The sequence below is a fragment of the Brassica napus genome, unplaced genomic scaffold, assembly GCF_020379485.1.
Source record: "Brassica napus cultivar Da-Ae unplaced genomic scaffold, Da-Ae ScsIHWf_142;HRSCAF=254, whole genome shotgun sequence".
NCBI classification, from domain to species: domain Eukaryota; kingdom Viridiplantae; phylum Streptophyta; class Magnoliopsida; order Brassicales; family Brassicaceae; genus Brassica; species Brassica napus.
Window position 1 is genome coordinate 35,642 of NW_026014843.1, and position 22,068 is coordinate 57,709.

General features: G+C 36.4%; 2 protein-coding genes and 1 pseudogene across 2 annotated transcripts; 1 reads left to right on the forward strand and 2 right to left on the reverse strand.

Annotated features, from left to right (window-relative positions):
- Nucleotides 1-607: 607 nt before the first annotated feature.
- Nucleotides 608-1,661, reverse strand: LOC106423508 (multiple organellar RNA editing factor 8, chloroplastic/mitochondrial-like). The gene has a single exon (XM_022720373.2). The coding sequence runs from the start codon at nt 1,257-1,259 to the stop codon at nt 945-947; it is 315 nt and encodes a 104-aa protein (XP_022576094.1). The 5' UTR covers nt 1,260-1,661; the 3' UTR covers nt 608-944.
- A 2,926-nt stretch (nt 1,662-4,587) lies between these two features.
- Nucleotides 4,588-6,036, reverse strand: LOC125597340 (annotated as a pseudogene).
- Nucleotides 6,037-16,958: 10,922 nt separating this feature from the next.
- Nucleotides 16,959-21,771, forward strand: LOC106423565 (increased DNA methylation 1-like). The gene is made up of 8 exons (XM_048772096.1): nt 16,959-17,247; nt 17,610-19,748; nt 19,849-19,972; nt 20,201-20,283; nt 20,432-20,676; nt 20,775-20,861; nt 20,962-21,061; nt 21,143-21,771. The coding sequence occupies exons 2-8, from the start codon at nt 17,670-17,672 to the stop codon at nt 21,725-21,727; spliced, it is 3,303 nt and encodes a 1,100-aa protein (XP_048628053.1). The 5' UTR covers nt 16,959-17,247; nt 17,610-17,669; the 3' UTR covers nt 21,728-21,771.
- Nucleotides 21,772-22,068: the final 297 nt, after the last annotated feature.

The following is a 22,068-nucleotide window of genomic DNA, read 5'->3' on the forward strand; positions in this document are numbered from 1 at the left end:
ATGATTGGTAGAATGTGGCAATGTCTTTACTTTGAGTGTTACACGTCATCGTATTGGATAAAACCTAAATGTCCTATTTTGCTTTCGAGTCGCGTGTGGTTGGCGAGGAAAAAAGGTGTTGGGACAAACGAGATTACGTCCCGGTTCTTGATATAGTTCATGCACGTGTTGCTGTTTGTAGCAAGTTGACACTTGTAGCAGAGTAAACCAGATGAATGTATGCGTGAACCGGGATATTCTTTTCTAAAATAGTGTTCAAAATGGTTTGTGGTTGTGTTAACGGGTCAAAAAAGTACCAACTCCCACTCTCTAAATAGATTTCACACATTATTCGTTAACCAAAATGGATTATATATGACCCCATGAAAATTATTGATAGGGCTAAAGATAGCGTGTGATGATTTTGTATGCATGAAGATATCATTCTTTTGGGGTTGGGATTAAATCTTTGAACTCGAAGAAGAATCGAAGATCTTGCCTCGTAGCCGGCAGAATTGTCTTCCTTTTTCACCTGGACCAGTTATATATATATGGTTTGGTCAGGATTTGAAACTCAAAAGTCATAGTATTCATTTTATTTGAATATTTTCATTAAATATATCTCAAATGGTATTTGGATGTTTAGTATATATCTTGAATTAATGGCGCCTACGAATGTCTTTTGAATAGTATTACTAGATGACAAAAGTATTTTGGATATTGATGATCTAGTATCATGTGGGATCATATCCGTCTTTTTATCTTAACTAGTCGGGATTATGAGAATATTTTTTTGTCTTTTGGGTTAATAAAGGATAACGAATGGCATTGTCTCGACACAATACAAGACTGACAAAACACTGAAGACAAAGTCTTGCTACTGTACTCTCAATCGCTTCCTCAGATTATCTATACATGTCCAGAATGCAATATTAAAAGAAAACCCACGACTGGTTCCAACTACTTTAACCCTGGTATGGGTTCCCGCTGCCAGCTCGTTTAGGTGGATAGTTGTTCTGGTGCTGTGCCTGCTGCGTTCCACCACTCTGCTCCTGGTCGTTGTTGTTATTACGTGAACATCCTGCATTTGGTGGACCTTCTCCCCTGTTGTTCTGCGCTGGTGCTCTTCCCATGTTGTTCTGCGTTGGTGCTCCTCCCCTGTTGTTCTGCGCTGGTGCTTCTACATAGTTTGGTTGAGGCCTTTGTCCTCCCATGTTCGGTGGTGGTGGTGCCTCGTAATTCTGCTCCATGGGAGGTGGAGGGGGTGCAGAGTCACCCATAGGAGGTGGACATTGGGGAGGAGAGCCTCTTGCCACGTTCGCTATTATCCTCTCATAGTTTCTGCGTCTAGCAAAGTTTGCTGTAGCCTTGTTCCTTATCCGTTCCTCTTGGACGTGGTACTTATGATCATAAGAAACAGCTTTCCCATCGATGAGAGGTTCCCCTGAACGCCAATATCAGAAAAAATATCAAGTCTCTGAATAGATCACTAGAAAGATGTAAACTCTCAACAAGTGCAAAATCTACTAAGACTATATCACTAGCAAGTCTAAGTATGCACCCAAACTTATTAACGAGTGTTAAAAAAAACTATTAATAGTCTAATAGAAGTCTGCCAATGTGTCTATCTAATACAAAGGTATGAAACAAATCAGAGTGATTAATGTGAACTAATGGAATAACAACGCAACTCTACACACTAAGCCTTACCTCGGAAGTCTTTGTTCCTCTCATCAGAAAGAAGCACCTTTGGCAACTCTGTAGAGACGTAATCTCACCTCGCGGCTTGTTCCTTGTTTCTCCTCCATCGTTGGATGACAAGAAACTATGAAAGCTGATTGGTGAAACAGAGAGAGAGAGACAGAGGGAATGCAGAATGAGAAGAAGATGGTATCTTTGATCGGTATCTTGCTACTTGTATATCGTTCACTGGTGGTGTCTTTTGTTTATATAGGTAACGTTGTGCTACTAATTGGTATTCTTCCCCTGAATCTTTTCTCTCTGATTTATATTTATAACTATTTTTTTTGCAATTTCAAGTTAACCAGTTTGTTTTTTTTTCTCACCAATCAGCCTCTTGTATCAGTGAACTCTCTTCTTATTCTTCTTAAGATAACCGTTTTCTTCCTTTCTCTTTTTTAGTTTTTTTTTAGTCTGTTAAGTTGCTTAATTGATTAATTGAGTTGCTTAATTTCATTTTGAGTTGCTTAATTGATTTTTTTGAATTGAGTCTTCATTTTGAGTTGCTTAATTGATTTTTTTTTTTTTAGTCTGTTGAGTTGCTTAATTGATTTTTCACGGAAATTTCACACCCCAGTTCTGATTTTTTTTTTTGTCTCTACAGAAATATTGATGTGTATATTTATCTCTAAATGAAGAAATTCGCAAGTCAAGCTAGTTGCTCTCTGACTTGGACGGTAACTATGACCTTATCACTCTTTTTAAAGATCACTTTATTGTGCAATTCAAATAGCCTTAGGTTTTTAAACTTAGAGCCTTGTATAGGCTTCAGTCTCCATAACCCCACTCCTGTCTCTGCCTAGTCCAACATACTGTTGCTTAGAAGCAAAACATGATTATGCTTTCATATCTAACCTAGCATGAAGCTAGACATTTTGGTGCTTGTACAAGTTTGTGATTGATATATGCTTCAACTAGTTATGTCTTGGTATGAATACAAAGTCGATATACTCTTCCTCTCTTTTGTCATATTCGAATTTTGAGTCCAGTTCCATCTTGATTCCGTTGTTGTAGCTTGACAGTGAAAATGTCATGAACATTTAACTGTTCTTCGTCTCATTTGCTTTGATCCGGGGTAGTCTTTGTCCTTTTGGGAACTCGTGATCTTAGCTTTCCGGCTGTTTTCAACAGCATCCTTGTACTTGAGGCGCATTCACCCTGGTTTGGTGTCAGCTTACTTTTGCTTGACTGTGTGAAAATCACAAAGCAAATGAGGACTGGCCAGCAATTGACAACCTTTATCTTCTTGCCAAACCAAACCCAACTCTCTCCTGGCATGAATGCTTTATCAGAGACAGCATGCTTCTTTACCAAAGTAAAAATCTCTGCATCAACTACTTTTTTTTGATATATTACAAAACAACCAGCATTGTTGATGTTCTTGCATTGCATTTTCAGAGAGCGAGTTTCTGCATCCAAGAATGAGTCAGTCCAAGAAAGCAGCAACGATACTGAGAGAAGAACATCAGCTCTTGTAGCTTCAACCTTCAACCTTAGACAGTCCCAAAGTAGACAATGGAGGATGATTCACGTAACCTGATGAAAAGCCTAGCATGAGTTCTCAATATTTTGGTATAAAAAGAAACCCAAACTATATAGGTTAAAAGATTCTGTTCAGTGACTGAGTTTACAGAGTTGTTGAAACAAAAAGGTTGGTTTCTCACTCTCACTCAGGATTTGGGTTTTGATTGTTGTAGCATGAAGACAAGGCTTTAGTTTTCCTCTTTTACGACCTTTAACCCATTCTAATTCTTCTTTAGTTAGTGTACGTCATTTTCCTCGTCAAAAAACATGTAAGCATTTCAGATAAATTCAATGTAAATCAGCCAGAGAATTGGTGAAAAGCAGCATTATTTAATTTGATTTACTCTCCAACTCAAGGCAGCCGTATATAAAGTGTGGTCTACCCTTATCCATCTATGTCTTGAGCCACAAGGTTTCTCATCCAATTAGGGTAAATCCATAATGTCAACGCACCACATGATTGGTGTCCAGTAACTGCGCAAACACGACTCTCTAACCCTTTTGCCTCCTTTTCTGATCAATTCCGTCATTGTTATAAACATGTTCATCGGTTAAACAAAAAATTCACATGGACCGGCCTAAACCGTGTTCCAAGGCACTCTATGTGTTCCAAAACATGTTCCTCGGTTAAACAAAAAAAGCACTTCTACATACATTCTCGGATTTCATATTTCTAAGGATATGTGGTGTTTGGTGGAAGACAATGCATCCTGTGGACACTAACGAACTCTCCATGGTCTTTCTGTTTTTGCTTGGTACTTTTTATGCTTAAGATCTTTGACTCTTCAAGTGGAAACAGTTGGTGCACTACGGCTCTGTTCCAATCTCCTCCGCTTGGCTGCAATAGATCAGTAACCATTAAAGAACTGCCGGATTTGGATGCTGGTCCCATAGGGTTGTTCTTGAGAGGTAGCACTCAGTCACGGTTCGGCATAGGGTTGTTCTTGAGAGGTAGCACTCAGTCACGGTTCGGACCACGTTTTAAAAGATTGACCATCGCCAACAGTCCAACCACAGTTTTTCAACAACAGTCCAACCACAGTCAATATATAATTATTTTCTCTGAATTGATCGGGGTATTACAGAATCGTATGAGTTTGGTTTTCTCTGTAATTTCTCTCAAATAAACATCTTTTCACTATTCATGATAACTTTGTTTTTGTTTTGTTCGTGTTGATTACGTAGTTACTTATTGCACATTTCATTTTTTTCTAGTATTTTTCTTTTAAAGAGAGAGAAACAAGCCAAGGTTCATCCAAAGCAATGGACCTAATTAGGCCAAAATTTGTTGTAGCTCATAAAATTTGTTAGCGTTTCATCATCTAAATATCCAGAAACAGAAACTGAAAGCAAAATTATTCCTGTCAGTGAGAAGGAATCTAAGTACAGCCTGAGAGAGATGAGATTACGAAAATTTGACAAAATAACAAGCACAAGAGAAAAGCTTGCTGAGTGGATTGCAAATTATACAAAAACATTAGACTGCAACTAAACAAACAAAAATAAGTGATTAAATGAATAGATAGTTTTTAACTGAGGAATTTCAGGCACAGATAGACTCAGCATACAAGACCTTAATGCCATATGAGTGTGAGTGAGGATCAAGTTTGAAGACAGAACCGGACCACTCAATCTTCCCCCAAAGCTCGTGTTCGTCCCGTACCTCCAGGGATATCTCGGCAGACCAGAGCTCCAAACTCTCAGAGCCTAGAGACCTGGAGTTCCAGAAGACGACAATGTTCTTCTTCTTCACACACTTTCTGCAGAGTTTGCTGATATCATATTCGGACAGCTCTTCCAAACCCTTCACTTCCTTCCAATCCAACTCATACGGAGAAGAACACCACAGTATTTTCCCGCGGGTGCCACGACAGAACAACAATCCCCCAATCAAACACCAATCGCTTCTGTACCCTGGCTTAGAATCTGCTATTCCGTTCGATATACTTTTATTACTTGGTGAGAAGGAGAAGCTTTGACCATCCTCATCCACCGCGTAAACCTCATTCTTTTGTATCATCAACACGCTTTGTCGGATACTGAGGGGCAATAGTTACAGACAAGAACTCCCAGGTTTCGGTCTCTAGATCGAACACTTCTGCCCAGTTTGAGGAATCAGCGTCATCCCCGCACCCTCCAAGCACGTATATCTTCCGGTTTATACTGTGTGCCGATGCTGAAGCACGAGCCATCTTCATCAGCGTAACCGAGTGCCAAGTGTGATTGGAACAATCCAAGAAGGAGACATCCGAGGTGGGTTTGCCGTTTACTAGCCCACCAATATTAAACACCCCAAAACTCATCAACACGAAAGAGGATGATGATTCCGGAGGAGCCTTGCAGGATTTTAGATGGATCGGTCTCAGACGACGGTGCACGGGGTTGAGGATAAACCACCGCGGGGTCGGTTCTGGTAAGACGTGCAACCATACGTAGAGATTTGGCTCGAGACAACCCATCTGGAATCTCAATAGCTGGAAATCAGGGGAAACTATGAGAGATCGGTGTGCCTTGGAGGCCATAGCCAAAGCCGCGAGGTCTACTCTCGATACCTGAGCCAGGCACTTCATAGCCACTTCTTCCGGTAACGACCATAACCCACACATCTTCGTCTTCTTATTCTTCTTCTTCGTTTTACAGTGCGATGGCGTTGCTCTCAATTGACAAACCGCCGGAGATCTGCTTTTCATTGATTACCGGAGGGATCAATTTTTTTTTGTTGTTGGTGAGATTGTTTTTTTTCCTTACAATGCGTTCAAGCAAGTTTAACTCATTAGTTTGGTCTTGACATGCCTGACGACTATATATAAAAAGGATAATACTATCTACACACGTTGTAAGGAAATAGCAAAAAGGAAATAATCCTTTTTAAACACAAATTATATAATAAAAATCTATATACACTTTTTAGGGAAAACAAAACTAAAAGGAAATAATGATTTCTTAAAGCACAAACTAGTATATAATACCAGAAAATAAATCGAGTAAAGTTTTTTTTCAACGAAATTTAAACTTTATTAATCTTGAAAATGTTGATATGGTACATATATGGATTAACCAAAGAACTACAATGTCAATATACGGAATTTCCCAAAAACATATCATTACATAAGCAAATATGTGGCCTAGCCGATAGAATAAGAGAAGTGAATTTGATGATGCTTCCCGAAGTAAAGAGTTATCCGCTAACAGAGTTTTCACTATGTTATTTTCCTACTTCATGGACGAACTTATTTTGATACGAATTATGTGTGTTTAGCTAGCAACTTTTGGCCAAAACTCTTTATTACACACAGCATAATGAAACCAATACTTCCGTTAAATGAAATTCCGTTTCTACAAATGGATACCAATGCTTACGTATCCAACACCTTCTAAGAGGGTTTAGCTTTATCCTTCTGGTTTGTTTCCATTTATGTATTGGTTGACTTGTTCACCAATTCTCCAAATACGTATTATGACATTCATAATCCAAGCTTCCATGTCTCTCTGTATGTTGGCTGTATCAGTCTGAGAGAGTCTGAGAGACGCATGTATGGTAAATGACGCCGTTATCTGGTCGTATACGATCATGATCATGGATACTCAGATCATGATTTGCTTCTACTCTAAAAATATCGAAGCCACTCTTCGACTCTTCAGTTGTCACGTCAATATAATCCATTTCCAAGAATGGGGAACATCCACTGTTATAGACCTCAGAGAAACTCTCATCCGGTGACTCACTGCAAACATTATTGTGAGATTCACCCCATTGTAGAACGATACGGCGCGACCAAGAGATGATTGATCAAGACGTCTTTCCCATGTCTCTCCTATAAGCGACCCATACTTAAAACTCATCCGGCCATGGCGGTTTAAAGTAACAATGTACCAACTGAAACCAATGATACTCAATGGATAAATCCAGAGTAATAAGAACACTGCACCCAGAAGGTTAACAGAACAACACCGACACAATAACACTGAAAGACAAGAGAAAGTCTAGAAGAATACTCGTTATTTACTTCATCATACATACATCGTTATATATACACAAGTCTCTATCGAGATCTACGCATATCTTCTCATATCTTCTCATACTTATCTCTAACTCTCACCAACAATATTCTCTCCAATATTCTCTCTACCGAACATCTCGGTTCTAGACTCCTAAAACCTTAACAAACACCATGAATTATGATTATCAAATGCCGGACAAGAACACTCCCTAAGGGAGGCGAAAACCACGCCAATTTTTGACATGGACCATCGCCGATGACCATAGGAGAAATAGCAATGTGAGTGTCGCCACTTGAGACACTAACCAATCAGACTCACCATGAACCGGAACTAACGAAATGAGAATTTGGTGTGGAGTAGAGAATTCCAATCTGGACAACACCAATAGACACAAAACCATCAAGATGTGGGTGTGGAAACACATAAATAGGAAAACGAGAAATCTGGCGGCCTAAGCCGCCGGAAAAGCAAGAAAAACGGTTGAGTTAGGTTGGTGCCCGTTCGTCTTGTTTGTGGTTTTTGATTTAGTTTTTGGTTTTTGTTTTTGTAGAAACCATTTTTCATCCAATCAAGTTTTTGGTTTTTGTTTTTGTTTTTGTAAAAACCATTTGAGTTACCAATCAACATTTTCAATAAATAGATTCCCCAAAATTTAGGGAAACTAGTTTTTGAAAATTTTAACCAATTTATAAAGAAAAACCAAAAACCAACTTTTGTGAGCTTTTATGAAGAAAAACGAATTTTGATTTTTTTTTGTAGAAACTACTACATTTTAATTCATTAATAATTAATATTTTCATAGCAGTAAAATTATCATAAAATATTTTGTACATAAGATATCATTTAAACAATAATGTGAAATATTTCAACTTGTGTTTCATATCTGTAAATAAATTTATATATTTTATAAATAATATATTTAATTTTAAAACTTAGTTATTAGTTTCTATAAATAAAAAAATTGAATTATTTTAATAATTATAAGTCACATTAAAAATAAAAACAATTATAAAAAACATAATATGTTTTATTAATAAAGTATATTGTATAATCCTGAAATATAAAAATTGCCATTCAACTTTAAGAAAATATAAAATATAATTTATATAAGAAAATTTATAATTAGTTTCAAAATTATATGTATTTAATTTTTGTATAATTTATAATATTTATATAAGAAAAAACTACTGCTTTTGAAGTTTTAAAAATTAAAATAATTTATATAAGAAAAATTTCTAAGTAGTTTCGAAATTTAATATTTTTTTTATTTTTGCATAATTTATATATATTTTATGGTTTATATTAACTATAATGTATTTTTCATAAAATATAATATTAAAATATGTTATTGTATTTAATTTTAAAATAATAATCACAGTATTTTGATAAAATTTAATTGCAAAATCTAAATATTTATTGCTATTTTGTTGTATTATTTTAAAGTAATGCATTAATTAATTTTTGAAAAAAAATTACAACAAAACCAAAAACCAAAATCAAAATCTAAAAGCCAAAAACAAAACTAAAAGCTGAAAACCAAAAACCAAAATCTAGAAACCAAAAACTAAAATCTAAAAACCAAAAACTAAAACTAAAAACTCCTGAAACAATCATCACCTGAATCACACTTAGAGAGAAATATTTGTTAATCAGTTTATTATCATTATTATTCATCTAGATGCCATGTGCTCGAGGAGTGGATTGAGTGAGTGTTTATTAGTTTTTGTTAATCAGTTTTTCGTTAGTAAAAGTTTTTATTCGAATTTTCAAAAGTATATATTTGACTATTTCCTTAAATAAAATTCTGGTTATATAATACATAAATTGTTAATTTTTTGTTATTTTTCATTAGTCAAATTTTATTTGGTTTTCTCCTTCATATATAAAGATTAAAAAGTTCATGGAATTAGAGGAATTATTCTATCAAATAGATTTGGATTTCTTTGAAAGCTAAAACATAAGAATTAGACTAATGTATTAAAATTCTCATCAAATACTTTGGTATACATTAAAATCTATTACTTATGTTTACAATTGAATTATATCAAAATCAATTAATTCTTCAATTAATGGAATATCATAAAAATAATTATGTTAATGATAAAAATAAACTAAATAAAAAGAATACAAACTTCATTTTAGACTATCAAAAACAATAATTCGAATCTTTAATTCACCTTTCTCATGACTCTTTGCCATTTCTCTTCTTCTTTATACTTTTTTTTGTTGGTTTTTGATGATCCGAAGAACACCATCTAGTCCTAGATTTTTGGGAGCTTTGTCAGCAAGATGGATCCATATACATGATCCTTTTACCATGTTTTTTTTTCATTTTACAATTCATGTTCATCATTACCTTGTAATTAACATATTTTGTGCAATTCTATCGGCAAACAACAAATTGAATTGGGTTAAAGATTTGTTTCTTTTTGGTTCACCATATCTTCTTGTTTATGTTGCTTTTGTTTATTCTGCTCTAAATTCTTTAAATATTTTTTACCATAAAATTATTTTTCTCTAACTGATTTTTAAAACTCTATGCATTTACATTTAGAAAAGATTGACCTCTCAAGACAAAGTTCTGATTGAGGTTTGTGAGTTTATGAGGAACATAAGTGATACATTTGTTTTGATTCTTATGCTTCTATGGTTCTAGTTTGTTATATTTTGCTTCGTATGATTGTCATGTGATGTGTTTTCTTAAGCTGATTGCCCATAATGGTTTCCAATATATCATGATCTCTTTTGTCAAGTCAATTTCCTTTATAATTTATATTTTTTATTATCTTGTAGCAAACACTTTTTTTTTTGTATTTTTCTTAGCTAGCAGCGAATTGAGTTATGGTTGAAGATTTTTCTTCATTTTAGAAAGTCAGAATCTTTATTGATAACTCTAGAGAGGTTAGTGGGAGATGAATTTAGATATAATTAGTTTATTTTAAGAATCAAGAGATTTGTTTATTTTATAAAGAGTTCTAATGAGTTATTCATTTTTTAAAAGTTTATGAAACTATTCTACTACAATGATTTAATAATCTTAAAGATATATGCAATATTTTGAAAGTTTTGTTTTATAAGCTAAAATGTTAAGAATTCAAGTTTCAACAAAACTAGATATTATATAGTTATAAAATTATTTAAACTCAATTTTTTGAATAACAATAAATTTTATTTGTCATTAAAGAATCGTCAAACGAATAATACGTGATTTAATAAGAATGTTAGAGTCCATTAACCACAACAACCAAATTTTAAAATTCTAACAATGATTATAAATACAGCTCCCACTAACACCTTGTTAACTTCATATTTTTTCCTGCAATTTTGCTATTAACAATGTTTTGTTGTTTACTAATCAAAATCACAAAATATTTGTCCCCACAAACTAATTGAAAGGTTGTTTATTCTTCTTCTTCTTGACATAACCAAATATTTTGTATATGTATAAATTTCTTTTGATTCCATCTTTTACACATTAGAAACCTGAAAATTAATATACCAACGTTTTTTTTTCAAATTGTCTGTTAATTAAATGGGAGACGTACTAAAAACCCATAGTCACCAACTAAAACGAAAGTCAAACAAGAAAATAGAGTTTTAATTACTAAAATTGATTTATTAAGTTTACACTTAAACATACTAATGAGTATCTCCCACATGTATATAACCGTTCCGTTGAAGGAGACATAATCTTACAATGAAAAGTGAAGGCTCTTCTGCCTTTTTCCGTTAAAATAATTATGAAGACCTTTTTGGTAAAATACATAGATAGAAAGAAAAAATAGAGAGAATAGCCATTGGCTACTGTATAAAGTGATAAATGAGGCAAATTGAGAGGTGAAATACGGTAATCCAATTCATCCATGACTTTTTCTGAGGATTTTTCCTTAGCTGCTGTTGATGATGCATGACCCTTGGCTGATGATGATTCACATTGATCCTTAGCTGGTGATGATGTATGATCCATGGTTGATGATGATGCATCACGATGGTCTCGATCATCCTTGTTCGATTCAAATTATCTTATCTTTCACCATCATTTTGTAGTGAACATATTTTTTGCTTATTTATCGGCCAACAACAAATTGAGTTGTGGTTGAAGATTTTTTCTCTTTCATTCACTAAATATTTTTGTTTAAGTTTCTTCAAATTCTTTAGAGGTTTTCGTTTATGTTTCTCTCAACAAGTGCGAAATCTACTAGACTAGTAACAAAATTGATAACGCGAATCAGGGACTAAGAAACACAACAGAATGAAGAAATGTGAACTAATCCACGTGGTCAATATTATTACCTTTCAACTTGCTCTGAGGATTGTCCTTTATGAAAAGGATAGCACCATCCAACCAAATGTGCTTTGGTAATTGTGTAACCAAGAGATGTTCTACTATGTCATCTTTTTTTTTCCTAGGCCCTTTCCATCTTTATAATTCATATTTTTCATGAGTTTATATACAATGCCAGCAGTATCTTTCTTTGGTTTATCTTGCTCATTCTCCAAAGCATTCTCGTTTTGCAAGTTATCTATAAACTCATCAAATGTTTTTTTTTCCTCCTCTTCCAACAAATATACCACCAAAGAAGACTTCTCTTGCTCCTGCAACACCAGCTTGTTTTGGCTTTCATGTCCCCATGAAGTTACCTGGTTTTGAGTCTAACCTCCCATTACGAAATTCTCATTAGGGCTGGCCAATGGATCAAACTTCCACCTCTTCCTATGCTGCTTCTACTCTGGCTTGACTTGAACTATCTTTTTATCCTTTACTGCTTCAGTTGGAGTCATTGGTTTAACCTTCTTGAACGGTGAAGCAGCTAGAGTCATTGGTTTAACCTCCTTGAATGGTGTAAAAACTTTGGGTCTCTCCATACAAGATCTGAAATTGTGGTCAGTTGCTCCACAATTATTACAAGCATCGTAAGAACCACTAAAGAACCAACTAAACCCGTGAATCTTTCGATGAATTTCATTGATCATGGATAACTAATCGAAACCACCAATCGTAGAGAGAAGGAAAATCACATCGACGATTCCTTGTTTCTCCTCCATGGCAGTGAAGCAGCAATTTGATGATTTTTTCTTAGTTGCTGCTGATGATGCATGGCTGATACTGATTCACATTGATCCTTAGTTGCTGATAATATATGATCCGTGGCTGATGATGATGCATTGCGATGGTCTCGATCGTCCTTGTTCGATTCAAATTCTCTATCTTTCATCATCATTTTGTTGTGAACATATTTTGTGTATTTCATCGGCCAACAACAAATTGAGTTGTGGTTAAAGATTTTTTCTCTTTCATTCGCCAAATCTTTTTGTTTATGTTTCTCCAAATTCTTTAAAAACTAAACTTTTTAATAACAAGGTATTTTGTAAGTTATTAAACAATCATAAAACCAAGAACACTAGATTTGATTAAGAATATTAGAATCCACAAACCAATAACACTAGAAATTAATAATTTTAACAATTACTAGAAATTCACATCCCATTAACACCCCTTTAGAGCACCATTAACCATGAGTGCTTAAGGGGTGCTTAGCATTTTTTTAATTAAAAAAAAAGAGAAGAAGAAGAAAAATGAGTGCTTAATTAGACATCACAAGCTGCTGTTGCTTGCACTGTTCACTGGTCCCACAGACACGTGACGGTCCGCGATTGATCATTATTTAAAAAAAAATTTCAGATAAAAAAAAAGTTTTTTAAGCATCCATTAACAAATAACTATCTAATTATAAAATGTTAACTATCATTATAGATATAGCTCCCACTAACCCCTTCAACTTTATATTTTGTTTTCTGCAATTTTATTATCAACAATGTTTATGTTGTTTACTAATCAAAACCATCAAATATTTATCCCCACTAATTAATTGAAAGATTATTTCTTCTTCTTGACATAACAGAATTTATTGTATATATAAAAAAATTATTTTTGATTCCATCTTTGATTAAAAACTAGTATAGAACGTTAGAAACCTAAAAAATTAATATACCAACGTTTTTTCTCCAAGAATGTCAATATTACCTTTCTTGCTGGGAGGATGGTCCTCTATAAATTGGACTGCATGATCCAACCCCATATACTTCGGTAGTTTTGTAGCCATGATAGGTTCCAATATCCCATCTTCATATTTACCTAGCCCTTTTCCATCCTTGAACCCCATCTTCTTCAAGAGTTCCAATATTGGCTGATGATGATTCACATTGATCCTTAGTTGGTGATGATGTATAATCCGTTGGCTGATGGTGATGCATCGCGATGGTCGCGATCTTCGATTCAAATTATCTATCTATCTTTCATCATCATTTTGTAGTAAACATATTTTGTGATGTTCCACTATGTTATCTTCTTCTTTTTTCCTAGGCCCTTTCCATCTTTATAACCCATATTTTTCAAGAGTTTATATCCAATGCCAGAAGTATCTTTCTTTGGTTTATCTTGTTCCTTCTCCAAAGTTTTCACGTTGTGCAAGTTATCCATAACTCGAACGGTGAAGTAGTTGGATTCATTGGTTTTACCTTCTTGAACGGTGAATCAGCTGGATTCATTGGTTTAACCTCTTTGAAGGGTGAAGCAGCTTGGGGTGTCTCCATACAAGATCTGAAATCGTGGTCATTTTGTAGTGAACATATTTTGTGCATTTCATCGGCCAACAACAAATTGAGTTGTGGTTAAAGATTTTTCTCTTTCATTCGCCAAATCTTTTTGTTTATGTTTCAAAATGCATGGAGCACAAACATAAAAAAACACCATGCATTTATATTATAAATGCATGGAGCACAAACATCAAAAAATGGAAACACCATGCATTTATATTATAAAAGATTGACCATTCAAGACAAAGTTCTCATCGAGGTTTGTGAGTTTAGGAAGAACATAAGTGATAAATTTGTTTTGGTTCTTATACTAATATGGTTCTAGTTTGTTATATTTTGCTTCATATGATTGTCATGTGATGTGTTTTGACAAAATTAAGAATTCAAGTTCATATAACACAAAATTTTGATAGAATTATAGAATTGTTAAAACTCAATTTTTTTGAATAACAATGTATTTATTACGGCATTAAAAATCATCAAACAGCTGGTCTTCCAAATTCCTCAATGGAGCTGGAAAGCAAGTCCTTCTCAAAGCTGTGCTGACTGCTATGCCGGCTTATGCGATGTCATGTTTCAAGTTGCCGCTATCTCTTTGTAAACAAATTCAGTCGGTGTTGACACGGTTTTGGTGGGATGTGAAACCGGAATTGAGAAAGATGAGTTGGGTGTCTTGGACGACTCTTACGCGGGCAAAGGCGGACGGAGGATTAGGATTTCGAGACATTGAACTTTTTAATGATGCACTGTTGGGCAAGTTAGCTTGGCGAATTATGTCAAATCATGATTCCCTCCTTAGCCAGATCTTATTGGGGAAGTATTGCCAGGATACGCCTTTCCTGGAGGCTTCGATACCAGGCGCTGCATCCCATGGGTGGCGTGGGGTTATGGCAGGAAGGGAGGTCATTAAGAGGGGGCTTGGCTGGTTAATTGGCTCAGGGAAAGACATTGGAGTGTGGCAGAACCCGTGTCTCTCTCTCTCGGAACCGATGGCCCCTATGGGCCCCCTTCTCTTGACCAACAACAACTAGTGGTGGCTGATTTAATCCTTCCACACTCCAAGGAGTGGAACCTCCAAATGATTAGAACCACCTTGCCTCAGTATGAGGACATGATTCGAGAGTTGGTTCCAAGTTGGTTGTCTTCAAAGGACGAACGGGTATGGCTGTATACGACAACAGGGGAGTACACAACGAAATCAGGCTACAAGCTCCTCTCCCAACCCCGCCAGCCGCTGGAACAGCCGTTTAATTGGATCACCAACATCTGGAAGGTAGACACCATGCCAAAAGTAAAGACTTTCCTGTGGAAGATGCATAGCGGTGCAATATCATCAAAGGTTGATCTGGCTACAAGAGGTATTATGATAGACACGGCTTGTAAGCGGTGTGGGGAGCCTGAAACTGATCGCCATATCTTCCTTCAATGCCCCTTTGCGCGGAGAACCTGGGAACTGGTACCTTGTACTGATATGACAGCGTTTCTGATGGCCATAAACACCTCTACCTTGCTGAACCTTGGCAGAGGTCTTACTAACCTTCCGCCTTCGGGACTGGTGTGCCCCCTTTACCCGTGGGTGGTGTGGTATCTGTGGAAGGCCAGGAACAAATTGACTTTTGAGAACCAGGTGATGAAAGAGCAGGAGGTGGTCACACTAGCCCTTAGAGAGGCCCGTAATTGGCAAGCTGCTCAGTTTTTGAAGAGACCACCCGCAAAGCCGCCTCAGGCTAAGACTGCCCACCAAGACCCAGGTCGCTCTCTTGCTGGTCTGGTGTGTTTGGTAGATGCGTCTTGGCAGGCCTCCACTCGTTGTGCGGGCATGGGTTGGATCTACAAAGACTCCACATCTGGATGGTCCTCGTCCAATACTTCTAACCGCTCTCATGTTGCCTCAGCTCTAATGTCTGAAGCACTTGCGGTCAAAGCTGCTATCATCGATGCAGCATCAAGGAACTTCAAGATCCTGAGCGTGTGCTCTGACTCGAAGATTCTAATGGATTGTATCAACACACAAGGTCGCTGCCTGGAGGTCCAGGGTGTTCTCAACGACATCTCTGCTCTATGTGCACACTTTGAATCTATCTCTTTTCATTTTATTTCCCGTTCCTTTAATACTGAGGCTGATTCTCTGGCAAAGATAAGCCTACAGGATCTTGTAAGTCGCATTCATGCGAACTAAACTCTGTTTCTTGACTTTTTAATGCATGGTTTGTTCAAAAAAAAATATGAATGTTAGAATGGGTTAATGCCTTAATGGGAGTAAAATTTATGAATAGTTGGTTGATTGTAAAATCAAGAGATTTGTTAAATTTTTAAAAAAATGTAAAGAGTTTTTCATATTTAAAAAGTTTATCAAATATGCTAGTATAGTGATTTCAAAAATTTAGAGGTTATATGCAAGATTTGTGAAGTTTTGTTTCATAAGTAAAAGTGTTTAGAATTCAAATCTCAATGACACTAGATTTGATAGAATTATAGAATCATTAAAAACTAAACCTTTTAATAACAAAGTATTTTGTAAGTTATTAAACAATCATAAAACCAACAATACTAGATTTGATTAAGAATATTAGAATGCACAAACCAATAACATTAGAAATTCACATCCCATTAACACTCTAATTCACATCCCATTAACACTCCTTTAGAATCCATTAACAAATAACTATATTTTTTTTTTGATGAAAAATAATAGGTCAGAGGAATCATAGGTAATGCAAGGCTTTTTGAATGCACATGAACTATTTAAACTAGATCACGTACCAGAATATCAGCCACATTTAGTTTTGGCAACAAACAGCTATATAATTTTAAAATGTTAACTATCATTATAGATATAGCTCCCACTAACCCCTTCAACTTTATATTTTGTTTTATGCAATTTTACTGTTAACAATGTTTATGTTGCTTACTAATCAAACCAAAATATTTATCCCCACTAATTAATTGAAAGATTATTTCTTATTCTTGTCATAACCGAATTTATTGTATATATATAAAAATTATTTTTGATTCCATCTTTGATTAAAAACTATAAAACTTAGAAACCTAAAAATTAATATACCAACGTTTTTTTTCTTCAAATGGTCTCCCCCATTAATTAAACGGGTTCTTCCGATCTTTTAGAAAAGCTAACAAAAACAAATCAAAGAGACAAGACAGAGTAGCAAACAAATTTGTGTTTGTGAGAGAGAGATCTAGGAGAGAGAGAGTGAGTGCAGAGAACGTGAAATTGAAAATGCGTTTCCCACTTGCTGAGAGAAGAGACAGAGAAGATTGGGGTTCGAGACTTTTCATGAGGCACTGAGATTTCTTTTCGCATTCTTTGAGGAATACAACCCCCAAATGTCAGATTCAGATTACCATTTGATCCACCTCTGATCCCTTCTTCTTCTGCATGCTCTGGTAACCTTATCCACATTTTTCAGCTCTCTTTAGCCTTAGAAAAGCATCTCAATTTCTTGAAATCTGGTCTATGGGTTTTTGATATTTTATAAGCTTTGGTTAGAAAGATAAAGATTTGGCCTTTCTGGGTGGGTCTCTGATCTTGTCTTGTTTTGAATCTATTGCTCTTGTTTGATTCTGAGAAATTGCTTGTCGGCTCCAACCTATCTTGAAGGAAACAAAATTAACTTCTTGCTTTTTTTTATATCTCAAAAATGTAAATTTGATTCTTGTTTCATTTAACCACCTGTTGTAGTTTCCTTTTATCTTTGCTGCTAAAGTTCTGATTATGAATCTGTCACTATTACTCTCTATAATCACAGGTAACTACTACCTTCCCCCTTTGTATAAGCTGAAGTGGAACATGCAGTTAGTTTGTGAAGATGCTTCCCGAAGCTGAGTATGAGATGTTAGAAGATGATAGCTTTGAGGGGTCATATGAAGAGCATCAGATATTCAGGGAAGTTTTCTTTGCAAGTGATTCCGCAAAGGCTACTACTGCTACTAAAAGATGTCTTGTTACTGGAGCCATTAACTTCGAGTGTGATGATTCCAGTAAGAATGTCAACTCCTCTCTGAGCTCAAACAATGACAACTCTGTGGTCACAAGTGGCCTAGAAGGTTCTGAGCCATCCTCTGCTTATAAGGATGGTTCTGAAGTTAACACAAAAGCTAAAAGAGCCAAGCTTTCTGCTAATAAGAATGTCGATGAAAAGGGATCGCCTTTTACTGATTTTGCTAGAGATATGATACCTCTCCATTTAGTCGAATCATCTAACAAGGGCGTCTCAACGAGCTCTTATTTGCTGAAGCAAAGCACAGAAAAGGGGAAAGAAGTTTATCTGAGTGGCATTGTCTCAGCAAAGTGCCATGGAAAGGAATTAAAGGCAATTGAGTCTCCAGTTTCTCAGGAGAGCTTTGCAACCAGAGTGTTCTCTGCTACGCCTCACAGCACTGGACCACCATCTACTAATGAGTTAAGCATGTCTAAGACTTGTCTCAAGATTGATCCTAAAGAGGACCCACGTCCTCTTCTCTACAAGTATGTTTGCAAGTTGCTTGCTTCTTCCAGATGGAAAATCGAGAAGCGCCAAAGATCCAACAGTAAATACTCGGAAACTATATACGTATCTTCACAGGGGCGGAAGTTTCGTGAATTTGGGTCAGCTTGGAGATCACTGGGGGAGATCTTGCTAGCTGATCATAAGCTAATGGATACAGGTACTAAGAAATGGACAGGTATCAATGACTTTTGGTCTGATCTCTCGCTTACATTGTTGGACATTGAGGAGAACATGAAACTGTTGAATCTTGCGAACACACGGGCGCTCTGGTGGAGTACCTTGGAGCCCTTTGTGACTGCTGTCTTCGTCGATAAGAAAGTTGGTTCTTTAAGAAAAGGAAATAAAGTTGAAGTTGCAAAGAATTCAATTGTAGACAAGTTTAAGCGAGAGGATGCGACTTGTCTGAAATTGATCTCAGGCTGTCCTGAAAGTGTGCTGACAGTATCTGAGAGCAGTCTTCTTGTTTATGACGACGAGAATGCTAACCAAGAGATTCGTTCTGATCTTGAGAGGAAAAATGCTTCTTCAAGACAAGAGAAGCAGAAGAACAGTGTTAGCAAGGTCGTTGAAGCTTCAAAACTGATAGCAGAAGGGATCCATGAGAGTCTTCTGAGGAAGAAGTCACACGGAAGATCGAAAAAAGCTCCCTTGGACCCCACTAGCCTTGAATGCCAGGATAAAGATATGGGATACATCCACGTCATCTCAGAGGAAAATGGAGATAAAAGGTTGAGGAATGATAAGATGAAGAGTTCTAAGAAGGGAAGAAGAAAGAACTGTAATCAAGACGATGTCGTTTTTAAAGCCAAAGGTAAGGATGGCTGTGGAATCAGATCAAGCCAGAAGAAGAAGAAAGCTCAGAGATCAAAAGCTAGAACCAAGAAAAAGAATAATAAGGGAGGGTGCAGGCTACTTCCTCGAAGCACGAGCAATGGGGAAAAACAATTTGGTCAAGGGAACTGGTCTGCTTCAGGTCCAAGAACTGTGTTATCATGGTTGATAGCTTCCAAAGTAATCTCTAAGGACGAAGTAATCCAGTTGCGGGATCCAGATGATGATGATACCGTTGTGAAAACAGGCATCGTGACTAAAGAGGGAGTGGTCTGCACATGCTGCAACAGGACTATATCGCTTTCTGAGTTCAAGAAACATGCTGGATTCGACCAGGGGTGTCCTTGTCTGAATCTGTTCATGGGATCAGGAAAGCCTTTCGCTTCGTGTCAGCTTGAAGCTTGGTATGCTGAGTATAAGGCTAGAAGAAATGGATCGAGATCAGAGGAAGGTTATGATGGTGATGATCCAAATGATGATTCTTGTGGAATCTGTGGTGATGGAGGTGAGCTGATCTGCTGTGATAATTGTCCTTCTACCTTCCATCAGGCTTGTTTAGCAATGAAGGTAATGTGTGGTATATAAATTTACAAATAGTTTTTGTAACTTCAGTAAGTTGCATGGCATGTGAGAATGGCTGTATTACTTTTGCTCTTTGTCTATTCAGGTGCTCCCGGAAGGCAGTTGGTATTGCTCAAGCTGCACATGTTGGATATGCAGAGAGTTCGTTAGTGATAATGCTCCTGATGACCGCTCTCAGGATTTTAAGTGTACTCAGTGTGCGCATAAATGTAATGACCTCTCCCACTCGTTCACCTGTTATAAATTACATGATCCATTCTCCTTGTTTGAGTTGTCTTACATAGATGTTATCACGATTGTTGCCACTGTTCATCAGTTTAGTTACAGTTGCAGATGTTGATTTATTTGCTAGGCTCAGCTCTTCTCAGTTTTGCTTTCTATACTCTAAATTTTTATTGAAGTCCGGCATGGCTGATACTGTTAATGTATTTGATCAGATCATGGAGTATGTCTGCAAGAGAGAAGTAAACGCAGAGAACCATTTCCAGAAACCTACTTTTGTGGTAAAAGTTGCGAGAAGGTAAGAGCACTCAGGCCTAGTTTATATATTTTAAAATTGATATCTTTCTCAATGTTCATGGGCTCTTTTGACATATAACAAGAGAAGTAGTTACATCTAGCAATTTAGCAAATAACTAGTTTCTTAACAAGTTAGCTGTAATGCACAGGTGTACACTGGACTCAGTTCTCGTGTTGGGGTCATATCTTCTCCTAATGCTGATGGTTTGTCTTGGACGGTTTTGAAATGTTTTCAAGAAGATGGAAAGGCTCATTCTGCGCGAAGGTTGGCACTGAAGGCTGAATGCAACTCGAAATTAGCTGTTGCTCTATCGATTATGGAGGAGTGTTTTCTGTCTATGGTAGATGCAAGAACTGGTATTGACATGATACCTCATGTGCTTTACAACTGGGGGTAACGTCCTTGTGTGTTATTACTATACCTTCGGTTCTGTTTTTCATATTTAACGATCTGTCTTACCGTTTTTTTGTAATCTTTTGTTGCAATTAAAGGTCAAAGTTTGCTCGCTTAGACTTTGATGGGTTTCACACAGTGGTTGTGGAAAAGAACGATGTGATGATCTCAGTAGCATCCATCAGGTTAGTATATGAATTAAGTTCAACTTCACGCTCCAAGAAAGTGTAGTTTTACATGTTTGAGAATGAGTTACATATGAAAACGCATTTTGCTTATATCCAGGGTGCATGGAGTAAGTGTTGCAGAGATGCCTCTTGTAGCTACATGCAGCAAGTATCGTCGTCAGGGAATGTGCAGAATCCTCGTCACTGCAATTGAAGAGGTACAGTATTTTAAAATTTGGTCACGTCACTGTTCTTGAGGCTCCATCTAAACTAATACTAATATTGGTTTTGGGGTGCAGATGCTTATGTCTCTCAAAGTGGAGAATCTTGTTGTGGCTGCTTTGCCAAGTTTAGTGGAAACATGGACTGAAGGTTTCGGCTTCAAAACAATGGATGATGAAGAACGCGAAGCTCTCAAAAGACTAAACTTGATGGTGTTCCCAGGTACAGTTCTTCTCAAGAAAACGCTACACCAGTGCGTAAAACCCAACACTGTGAAAGGTAAAGCCAGCAAAGAAGCTGATCTAGACAATGCCGAGTTTGCCGTGACGACCTGCGACCAGATGGTTCCAGAAGGATCAGATGATGGACCTCCTCCCCCAGGCTTACCAGTGCCACTTGGAACCAACCAAACAGAACCAGTGGCAGAAGCAGAGAAGCCAGCCCAAGAGAGCAACAACACCAAAGAAGATTGTTTGGAGAAGGAACTGTCAAAGTTTTCATCACAAGGAGAAGAAGTGAAGATAAGAGATTCTTCATCCTCTGAAGCTGTAGAAGAAGAGAGGCAAGTTAGTAGTGTAGCAGTAGTAAATAATGTTAGTGATGAGATGTTGCTTTGTGTTGATGAACAACTCGACTTTGATAGCTCTGAAGACTCGGATTAACATTTAGGACTTTGATAAATAAGAAAACTACCACTTCTTTTTCCCACTCTGTTTTTATTTTATTTTATATAATCTTTAAAACATTCTGCTGGAAAATCTGAAATCTTTGTTACAAGTTATATAAACAAAATAATAAATACATGCTAGAACTAGAAAATGTATAGAAACTTGTAGTTTCTAACCCTTTTTTTTATTAATTTACCATGCAAAAAACGCTTTCACCATGAAAGCTATTTTGATTTTGGTAGATGTTTACGATCTTCCATTAATTAAGTACATTACTGACACTTAATGACTAATTTATTTTCTATTTTCTTAGCATCTGGTCAAATCACCTTCCT

Coding starts and splice junctions, on each gene's coding strand:
- LOC106423508 (XM_022720373.2), bottom strand. CDS start 1,259: ATGGGTGACTCTGCACCCCCTCCACCTCCCATGGAGCAGAATTACGAG.
- LOC106423565 (XM_048772096.1), top strand. CDS start 17,670: ATGCTTCCCGAAGCTGAGTATGAGATGTTAGAAGATGATAGCTTTGAG. Junction 19,973..20,200: donor TACTCAGTGTGCGCATAAAT/GTAATGACCTCT, acceptor GTATTTGATCAG/ATCATGGAGTATGTCTGCAA. Junction 20,284..20,431: donor GTGGTAAAAGTTGCGAGAAG/GTAAGAGCACTC, acceptor TGTAATGCACAG/GTGTACACTGGACTCAGTTC.